The 10495-nt window shown below is 49.3% G+C and overlaps 4 protein-coding genes across 4 annotated transcripts; 2 read left to right on the forward strand and 2 right to left on the reverse strand.

Moving 5' to 3' along the window:
- Positions 1–3471: 3471 nt before the first annotated feature.
- PSV08DRAFT_384050 (uncharacterized protein) lies at positions 3472–4204 on the reverse strand. Its single transcript, XM_014229174.2, has one exon. The coding sequence runs from the start codon at positions 4134–4136 to the stop codon at positions 3489–3491; it is 648 nt and encodes a 215-aa protein (XP_014084649.1). The 5' UTR covers positions 4137–4204; the 3' UTR covers positions 3472–3488.
- Positions 4205–4304: 100 nt separating this feature from the next.
- PSV08DRAFT_398813 (uncharacterized protein) lies at positions 4305–5430 on the reverse strand (the record flags this gene model as incomplete). The annotated part of the gene is made up of 3 exons (XM_066093568.1): positions 4305–4960; positions 5015–5223; positions 5289–5430. The coding sequence occupies 3 exons, from the start codon at positions 5428–5430 to the stop codon at positions 4715–4717; spliced, it is 597 nt and encodes a 198-aa protein (XP_065949776.1). The 3' UTR covers positions 4305–4714.
- An 813-nt stretch (positions 5431–6243) lies between these two features.
- On the forward strand, positions 6244–7692 carry PSV08DRAFT_358907 (glycosyltransferase; the record flags this gene model as incomplete). Its single annotated transcript, XM_014229172.2, has 1 exon — positions 6244–7692. The coding sequence occupies one exon, from the start codon at positions 6244–6246 to the stop codon at positions 7660–7662; it is 1419 nt and encodes a 472-aa protein (XP_014084647.1). The 3' UTR covers positions 7663–7692.
- A 589-nt stretch (positions 7693–8281) lies between these two features.
- PSV08DRAFT_215572 (uncharacterized protein) lies at positions 8282–10428 on the forward strand (the record flags this gene model as incomplete). The annotated part of the gene is made up of 1 exon (XM_014229171.2): positions 8282–10428. One exon carries the CDS (start codon positions 8282–8284, stop codon positions 10058–10060), a length of 1779 nt encoding a protein of 592 aa, XP_014084646.1. The 3' UTR covers positions 10061–10428.
- Positions 10429–10495: the final 67 nt, after the last annotated feature.

Genomic DNA, 10495 nt, shown 5'->3' on the forward strand with positions numbered 1-10495 from the left:
CAGGTCCACCCAGAAGTAATCGAGGCCGTCTGCAGCAGCTCGCTCGCCGCAAAAGCAGATCTTAGCATAGCCGCGCTTGTTTGCGCCTGTTCCTGCCAACAGCTCATTGTATGTGACTTCTTGACCGTCCGTCTAGGTGTGCGAAAGGATGGCGTACGGAGGAGCGAGGTCGTCGCCGAAAGACGTCAGCTCGAAGCCGCCGCCCGCTGGGAGACTCTTAAGAGGGCGCATTGTGTTCCGGCATGCTCTGTCTGGAATGCTACAGCTACTCGTCAAAAGTTTCGCAACGCTAAGCTCCCCTACTACCCCACCAACACCAACCTCGACCACAACTTTGAATGCCCACCCCTACCGCCACGCCTAACCAATTCGCTCCTTCAGTAGCTCAAAATGTGCGCAGGGGTCCAAATATGACAGTACAAGAGCGCGATATTGCAATTAGTATGCAGGGATAGTACTTGATTGGTTAGATTTAACAATCCTGCTAGGTATCACAGTCTTCCTACGTCCGCCGGGTTCTGTAATACTGTCTTAATCGCCTTGAACTAGTATAAAGTTTTCGGTTATACATCAATCACAATCACTCGCACACACTTCTCAATGATCAAATTCCATCATACCAATCTTAAACCACAATGTACATTCTTAAACCTATTTCTAAATTAAGAAATCAACGCTATTAATTCAAACAAACTCCAAATCCCACTCGCTTACTAGGTCACCTATCTCTGCTTGGCCTGCTTCATAGCAAGGTATTCTTCCAGTGAGTACTCCACTCCCTGTTCGTGAGTCCAGCTGGGAAGCAGGTTGCGCACTTTAAGTGTCCTAACCGCGGACTCAACGTCCGCCTCGGTGTAGGTAGCTTTTCCGGTCATCTCGAGCATGATTATCGCGGCGTCGAGCTCTCTAAGAGTAAAAGTCTTGGTGTTTTGAGGAGCCATGCTGATTTTGCTTATGTATTGTTCTAATGTAATGTTGTGATTTTTTCTGTGTTTGTGTGTGAAGGTACTTGTTGTGTTTAGTGTGATTAATGTGTTTTGTGGGGAGTTGTATAGGAACTGTCTGGTCGGATTTTATATCATGAGCGCGCAGGTAAACAAGATCGCTGTGAAAGGGATTTTGAAATAAACAATGAGCTGCATTGTTGATGCCCCACGCAAGTTGAATGCTCAGGCTCACACAAGGCTTAACATATAATGCACGTAAAATCTCTAATACGAGCATTGTATCTAAGAAAGAACACTGTGTCTCTAGCTCGAGAATACAAGGTGTTGAGCTCCTCCTGTGATACAGTCGCTAGCGAATGAGGTAGAGATCCGTTTACTACCCTCGCTTTACCCAAAACGGCGGGCAAATGAGGGCGGAAAACGGAGTAAAGGAACAAGCTCTTTGTTTGCAAGCTTACCTGATATATTCCTGAATATGCCCGATAAGATAAGTAAAGAAAGGCACTTCTCCGTATGTGAAGTTACCGCCAAGAAACGCGGTACAATAGATTTTACGATGCAATAGTTCTCACCAAATCGGCATGGGATACACCAGAATAAAGCCGTCGAAGCAAGAGTCAGTTTGCTGTACAAAGTCTGACATCTGCCTCTCTTTCTCTATACAATAAAATAACCCCATCTACGTAAGAAGAAAAAGATAACCTAACCAATAAGAAAAATAGTTCCACACGGTCTATGCCCGTCAATTCTGCGCTATTTCTCTATTTGTCTTACTTTCTCCAGCTTATCGGCAATGCACATAAGGTCAAGTTGACGTCAATGACGGCACGAAGATAAAGTACACGTGTACAATGAAACAGTTTGAAAGCACCCAAAAGATATCTGTAATGTCTCATAGCTCTTTAGCAGAAGATTATTAAGACCTGTAGAAAATCTCTGGCAGGAAAGGTTAAGAAGAACTATCGGATGACATAGGAATACGCTTTCAGGACAGAAAACTGACTAATCTACCGTGGTACTTTGGCTAATGTTTTGTGCCATGGAGATGCTAGAACGATGATTAGGCTCTTCTTTGGATCACCCTATACCTAATCTATCACAAAGAATTACGTGGCTGTTCTTAAAAATCACAATTTTAAGTTATGCAGTACATCTCATGCTCTCTACCCCAACCTGTATCGTCCCCTAGCTAGTGCCCTATGCATAAGATTTCTGCCATATACCAAAGTGCATTTGTTACTTTCATAGGGACTCGTTGGATGTTCCGTCAGATGTGAAAAAAACGCAGTATACTTTAATGGTTCACATTTGAGGCTAAAAATCACCTCTTACTTATTCCTTCCTACTTCCTCTTAATCACAACTCTACTAAAAAAAACCTACCTAGCAAAAGTCTTTTGCGAAACCCGCAACTATGAAACTCCTCGCCCTCATTCTTGTCCTCACCACTAACTACACCATCTCTCGCCTTAACCACCGACTTATTTCTCGGCCTCGACTTCCTCTAAGAATACGGTACCATCCGTTACATCGACGGCGTATCGTTAATTAGCAGAAAAACCTGGTCAAAATGCTGCGACGTGAATTTTAGGGTGCCATGCTTGTGCCCTATCAATTGTTAGCAATTCTGTATGGTATGTACAATCTCTTCCTCTTTTCTTTTGCTTTTTTCTTACAAAAAAAGCGGTGGCGGTGAATGAGGGTTGGGAGAAGAGGATATACATTTAAGCAAGGAGAAGCGCGCGCGAGAGAGAGAGAGAGAGAGAGAGAGAGAGAGAGAAATAGGCTAACAAGACGCTTGTGTTATAGGAAAAATGTTGCTAGTAGGCAAACTGCTAGGCTTTAACTGTACGGGCTAAGATGGGGATGGAAGGAGGGGGCTTCTAAACTAGTGTAGTTAGTTATGTATGTAGTTGCGAGGAGGGATTGAAACAAGGGATTTTAGAATATAGACTTTCGACCACTTAGGCTAGAGAATCTAGGTTAACTCTATGTACTAATCTTGCTTATGAAGGCTGTGTCAGGCCTGTCTTTTTATAGTATACTGCTATTCTATGGCTATGATTAATGCCGTTCACCGTGGGTCCCAATACGTAGATATGGATGTTTGGTGTGTTCCATGTAGTAGGGTATGCTATAGATATAAGATGAGTGAAAGGAAGTTTAAGAATAAACTATGTGCTATAGTATTGATCTGTAACATGAGTCAGACAATGCTAGTAATTTTGTATCGGAGTGAAAGAAACTAGTTTTGGGTGAAAGACCAAGTCAGAACAATGTATAACAAAGCCACTCGAGACTGATGCTCTTCTTTTTAAATGGCTGTTTTCCGTCCCTAGACTCGTCTTGGTATTCATTTTTGCCGTGCGATGTTGTAGTCAACAAATCTTGATCCAATCACACATTGGGAAACGGTACAGATTGACTTTCACCATGAGTGATCATATCCTCTGCTAACACACTTCAATTGGCTCAATTCCTCTTATTTATTAACATGAAAACTCTGTGTCTTTTCAGCCGATTCACCCTTCCTTAACCTCTCTCACATAACTCCGGCTCCTCGAATTTCATCGCTATCCTCCCCCTCTTCCGCCCCCTCATCCTCCCAGTTCTGATCTACCCAGCCCTCCAACTTGCCTTTTCTAGCCCTCTCCTTCTTAACCGCATTCTCCGGGTACTTGTTAGGCCACCCATCCTCCCTCCACTCCTGCAATCTAGTCGCTGCACGATGCCCAAACTTGTCCATGCGGAACTCAATACGCGGCATGGCATACAGCGGCTCAATCGGCGCAAGCAGCATCTTTGTGAAAACCTGGTTTCTAGGCCCAGCTTTGGCGATGCCCAGGACAGTCTTGATTTTCATCTTTGCCTCGGCGTAGATTTGCCGGTGGTTTTCGGGACTAATCTTATTCAGAGCTTCGGCGTAGATGTCGAGAACAGCGCTGCGGTCGCGGGGACAGCAGATCTTGCTGTTGAGATCACTGGGTACTGATTTTGTGAAGCGGAAACGCTCTCTACGGAGCTTGCTGATTGTCTGTTCTAGGGAGACATGTCGTTGTTGATGTTTCTCTGGAGAAGTGGGGAGGTCGCCTATATCGTTTCCGAATTGGAAGTCGGACCATGTCAGTCCAGTTTGTCTTGGGGGCGGAAGCGATGGTGGAGTTGATTGAGCAAGTTTGGGGGGCGACATGATTCCTGATTAGGTTGCAGTGCTGAGGAGGAAGTAGCCAGCTGGATGGATGGTTTTAAAAGAGAGAGATGTAGGGCGGTGTATGCAATCACTGCTCACTTTGTGTAACGTAATTCACACACAACAACAATCGCGTGATGCGCCAATGCTTGCCTGGGCGCAAGTTTTAGTCAGCGGAGAGTTGGTGCTGATAACGAAACGGGAAGCAGCGCTAGTGCTGCCTAGATAGTATACATTTCCCACAGTGGCCAAGCCATTTCACTGCATCCTCTACAATGGAGTGTGAGTTCCTTCACACCATCTTATTGTCAACACATACGTATTTGAACATGTGAGACTTAGTGTGCTTGTCGCAGTGAGGCGTCTGGCAGAAGTGAGAGGAAGCTTCCGATGTTATGCCAGGCCAAGTCAATATTAATCAAATCCACAAAGAACATGCGCTTTGGTCCAAGGCTCTATGACTACCCTCATCTTTCTAGTGTGTTCCCGAATACCGTTGAGAAGCATAACTTTCGGTGAACCCAGCAAATACCTCCGTGACCATCAAATATCCTATTTCCTGCGCGACATCAACGACATCATTCCTGCGCATCGGCGATAGCAGACGTCGACTCGCCAAGTCCAGTGTCTTCTGCTTCCAAGGTGTCGGCTGACGCAGTTGCTTTGGCCATGTTTGGGTCGAAGCCATGTAACTCCGACGGTTGACGTTCCTTGATCTCTTCGGCAAGCGCAGCCTCGAGGCGATGATAAAGTGAAGGTTTACCTGCTGCAATATCGGCTGCCCACTTCTTCATCATCTGTCCCGGAATCCTATCCGGGTGGCCCTGTGTATCGAGTTAGCATTGCCTGTTTTTTGCCTAGCTGAACATGTCTCTCACGTTGACGACAATAGGCTCACCGCGTCCGACAGCTGCAACACGCTTCTGCATGACCTCATGGAATTGACCAAAGAAGTATGAGGCGGCAGAGTTGATATCCACCCCCTCATCCGCAATGATACGCATATCTTCTTGGATTTTCATCATATCTTGGCGGAGGCCACAGAACAGCAAGATCCAGTCGTAGCGGTCTTCGTCTGTGGTCTCTCCTAGGCAATATTTGTTAGTACGACGGCGGTACACGATGTATGCGAACACGGCAAATTTTGGATACCGTATTCGGCAAAGTAAATGGCGTCAATATTCTCCTGTGGTAAAAGGCTGGAAAAGTCGTAACCAAGCTGCGGGTTGGGTGTTTGCAAAGGGTTTTGCTCAGAAGCAACACTGTCACTGGTCTCGTTAGTGTTTGTCGCCATGTCGGAGGCGACACGGCGAGAGGTTTGTCGAGGTGAGGTGTGTTCAAAAGGGCTTGGTGTTTTCTACGCGCTCTTCTACTACGAACTTGGGCGCACGGACCCCGCCGACTCTAGTAGTGAAGGAGACTATTTGGGTTGGAGAAGTGGCGCACGGACCACCTTCACTTTGATGGTGAAGGAGACTATTTGGCAACAGACCGGCTCGCCTTGGACACTACAGCTATGGTGCCCGATGACTGGATGACGGATTTGATCGATGGACAGAACAGGCGGGCAGCAAATACGAGGGAATACACGTGTGATTGGCGACCTAAAAAAGCTACGACCAAGGGGCAGCCAAACGATACCGTATTCGCCAGCGCATGTACGTTTTGGCATGTCCTCACTTAGGACTGTGTACATACATTGTAGACGCTGTCCATGACATTGTCCCTGGTTCCATTCACAACAAAGTCACAAAACGAACAAAGCCGGCCATGGCGACGGCATGCATGTACAGACGAGATGGCGACTGAGACGAGCAGACGCATGGCCATCCCAGGCCCCGACGCGTGTCGTCGTTTTGCCAAAGGCCATGCCGCCCCCGCCCGCCACAGCGCCCGCCCAGGGGCTCTTCCGGACGGTCCTGGTGGGGCCTAGCTCAGCGCATCCCTGACTACGACGGTTGGCGACACGCGCCTTTTTCAAATGCAACCACGGCCATTGCCATGGCCTGAAACTGTCAAGCTGGCCGTTTGTTAAAATCTCTTGGTCTCCGCATCTTCGACTCGCATCTTCACACCCCCTCATGCCCCGCCGCACCTGCTAGCGATCATGTCGGCCTTCCGCAAACACATGCCGCGCACCACCCGCTTACTCGTCAGCGCCTTCTTCCTCTACATCTTCGTCTGGGTTAAGGGATGGCCGCGCATCTATGACGACGAAGAGCTGCCTGCCATCCAGCGTCCCCAGCAGCAGGGCGCCCCTGTCGGCCCTTACCAGGTTGAGCGCGACCAGCTAGTCGTCTCCGTCACTACCACCGCCATCAACGTTTACTCCAAGGTCGCACCCCTCATCCTCAATACCGCCAACGAGGACCATGGCATGCTGCTGCTCTTCTCGGACCTCCAGGCCCAGATTGGCGCCTGGCCCGTCTTTGACGTCGTCTGGCGCCTCACCCCCGATGTCGTCTTGCACATTGACGAGTTGAAGAGATACCGCGCCCAGCTCGACTTTGCGCGGAGGAGCATTCCCTTGCAAGACCTCATAAAGGCGGACCCGGAGGAAGAAAGGAAGGACATGTTGATCCTGGACAAGTATAAGATCCTGCAGACAATGAGTGCCGCCTGGGAATACCGACCCGACCGCAGCTGGTACATTTTCGTCGACGATGAAACATACGTCAACAGGCCAAACTTGATCGAATGGCTCGGCCAGCACAATCCCGACGCAAAGCACTACTTTGCTAACCCTCCCATACCCGCCGAGACCCTCGTCCCCGACCCATTCGCTCCCTCGGGCACCTCCTTCATCGTGTCGCGCAAGGTCATGGTGGAGCTGTTTGTAGACCGCAAGGACTACATCAAGAAATGGGCAAAGCACATCCCAGAGTATGCGTCGGCATACCATCTAGTCACGAGTGTGTTGCAAGAGGAGCTCAACGTGTCTGTCGTTCCCGTATGGCCCGGCATTACCGGCTACGATCCCAGCACCGCGCCTTTCCATCCTTCGCTCTGGTGCGAGCAAGTCATGATCATGCACCATGTCACACCAAAAATGGGTGGAGATTTGGTTAAATTGGAGAGAGAACAGCCCGCCCACCAGCCGATGCGCTTTGCAGACCTGTGGAACCGCTTCTTCACCCCGGAAGACCTAAACTCTACACGAAACAACTGGGACAATCTGTCGTCGGAAGCGTCAAACGGACGCTGGAACATCCTATTTGAAAACAACGAAGGTGACAAGGACCGCGCCAAGTCAGGCGAAGAGTCACCAGAAGCATGCCAAACATCGTGCGAGGCCAGCACCTATTGTGTGCAGTGGTCGTATTCGTCGATTCCCCAAACCAACTGGAATGACAATCCCGAAACAAAATGTCATCTCAGCAGCAGTATCCGCTTTGGGACCCATGTCAAGCCCAAAGAGGTACCGGGAACTGACGGAAAACAGACATTGAGTTGGAAGAGTGGATGGAAAAAGGCAAGGTTTCATAATTGGGCAAGGCGACAGCGATGCAATCAACATCTCCAGTAGGCCCTTTGTAGTACTTTGTTTTGCAGCGTTTTAGCGTTTCGTATTCCTCTGCATAATATTTCTGTTTTCTTTTCTTTTGTCTTGTTTTACTATGCAGAGCCCCTGCTCCTGAATTGCTAGAGGGAGGTTATAGAAAGAGTAGATATTTGGGTAAGCTCGCATTGGCTAGGCAACGTCCAGGAATTCGAGTACACGAAGGTCAAAAATAGATTCAGCCCTCTCCCAAATGCTTGGTACAACGCGTGATCACGTGTTTTTCGCTTACTTGGACCCCAGCCATCCCCAGCCAGCCGTCCTCCCAGCACGTACCAGCCTTGCAACCTGTCCTTCGCCCGTTTCTTGCTCGGGGCTTGATTGCTCGCAGTCTTATCGGCCCGCTGCCTTTGCATTGGGACCTTGTATCCCGTAGATTGCATGCGCTGTGGAAAGAGGGGCTGGAACGTGTACGTGGCTCAGACCATATCTACGCGCAGACCCGCTTCGCGGTCCGTCAACACCAACAACTTTGCGCTCATTGCTTCTATCACCAACATCACCGCAATCACGATAAAAAAAAAGCCGCTGAAAACAAATAAAAATGTCCATTTGATAAGACTCAGCCATCCCTCCAAGGCCTATAATGTCACTCAACGACCTTCGGAAAGGCATAGCCTCTTATGGCGCCGGACCGCAGCTGGATGCTCTGCCACCGGCAGATAGTATGACCTGGGTCCCGCAACCAGGCGCAAATCCTGCCTTTTCTCTTTTGATTGGCATTCTTGATGGGCAACAAATACTTGCCTACTTGACTCGATACGGAGAGAAGCCGCGAGAAGTGCGCTATTGTACCAGGCCTCCTCCTGACAGGCCCTCAAACAAGTCTTCATCGTCAATATCGACAGTAACTCAAGACGACGTCATGAAGGCATCTCTTCTTCCGCCATTCAAGTATCTTGCAGAGAATTCTAAGCCTATGAAGCGCAAGTTTAGCATGCTTATCCGGTGGTACTTTTTGATACAAGGGTATATTGATGGCCTCGAGGGCGACCAAGGAGACTTTTGCAAAAGATTTAGCTCTGCAGTCAAGAGAATTGAGGAAGAGAAGCATGACGAGGAAGACGGTACCCAGAATCGCGCCAGACGAAACCGCGAAGCCATAGAAGAAAGCCCGGAGCCTGAAGACGCAGATAGTACCTACACCTTGCACTCCAGCAGCCGTACTGGTAAGACGCACGTGATAAATGGCGAAAAACCTGAGCCACAAAGTCCTTCAGCAAGATCGTCACGGGATTTGAGGAGCAGCAAAGGCAATCACGACCTTGAGCGTTTACTGGAGTACTTGAAAGACCACAGCGCATTGTATCTTCTGGACAACCTACCCGAAGTATCAGAGATTCAATTTGTTGGCCAAACATCCATACCCGAAGCTCAGCCGATGAAGCTTTTCGTTGGACGCGAAGCGAAATCCGGCGATGATATATATGCCTACATGGTCAGCCTACCGCGTGGCTTCCACGAAGTTCGATTCTACGTCCAAACCGCGCACGACGAGGAACCCATGAAAACCGAAACAGTCGCCAAACAGCGCCTCCTTCACCCATTCAGCAAATGTTACCCAAAGCAGCCCTGCATCTTAGAACAGTCCGATAGAGCCAGACTGACCCTAATGGTAAAATTCTACTTCATCTCCGCAGGCATCGCAACCAACTGCGTCCTCAAAGAAACGAAGAAATACCCAGAACGCCTACGCGTCGCACTCGACTACATCGCCGACCGCATGGGTCCCGCCGCCGCCAAACCGCCCTCCCATGCAAAAGACGACGACGATGACGCCGCCGCCTCCGCCGCCGCCGGCGGCACTCCAGCCCTCAACCCGGCCAAACACCGCCTCTCAAGCGAAAGCTCCTACATTGACGAAAGCGACATCCAATCCACCCTCGCCCTCGAACCCCCGCGCCTCCCCCACCACAACCGCACCCCAAGATCCGCCTCAATCTTCACCCGCAAATCCGCCTACTCCATGGCTCCGCGCTCCCAAACACCCAGCCACACGACCTCCCCACACCTTCCCGCCACCATCACCCCCACCACTACCACCGACCCCTCCAATACCGTCTCATCCCCAGCCCTCCTCCACCACCCCCTCCGCGGCAACCCCAAGCGCTCAGCCGAAGACGCAGAGTTCGAAGACCTCGCCCGCATCGTCATGAAGGAGCAGACACTCACCCGCGAAATCAACGCCCTCCAGCACGAAATGGATGTCCTCGAGGAAAGAAAGACTATCTGGATGGACAAGTGGCAGGCCCAGTTTCACGCTGTCAATGAGAAGCTCGCGGCTGTCACCAGAGAGAGGCTCGGCGTTAGGATGCAGTTTAAGAAGCAGAGGTTGGGCAGTGGAGCCGACGAGGCCGCCGGGTAGTGTGTTGGATGCTAATGGTTTTTTTTCCCTGGGTTGGAAGGGGAGGGCGCGTGAGGAGAGATGTTGTTGGTAGTGTTTCATTCTCGATTAATATGCTTTTTTTTGTCGCGTTGGCTAATACCAGTTTCGTATTGCTTGTTTGCTGTCTTTGTACAGCCGTTTTTTTTTTCGTTTTTTTTTGGTCTCATGATTTTTTTGTTGTAGTAGTAGTGTTGTATATCCTTGTACTTGTTCATTCATCCTTTCTTATTTTTCCATGAAGAAATCTAATTGACCTGCTCTTTTTGGAACTCCTAGGGACAAGTGGATGTATGCCAGTGACCGAAAATAGATAGAGAATAGCAACATACCATAACGCGTGTTTCCAAAGCTTGAACACATTTCCATTCCCCTTTCCACAACACACCAGGTGAGATGAGAAATGAACACATGAGT

This window comes from Bipolaris maydis (assembly GCF_028858645.1).
Source record: "Bipolaris maydis strain C4 unplaced genomic scaffold PSV08scaffold_2, whole genome shotgun sequence".
Lineage (NCBI taxonomy): Eukaryota > Fungi > Ascomycota > Dothideomycetes > Pleosporales > Pleosporaceae > Bipolaris > Bipolaris maydis.

What these genes read in the sequence shown, in the direction of transcription:
- PSV08DRAFT_384050 (XM_014229174.2), bottom strand. Translation starts at nt 4,136, where the DNA reads ATGTCGCCCCCCAAACTTGCTCAATCAACTCCACCATCGCTTCCGCCC.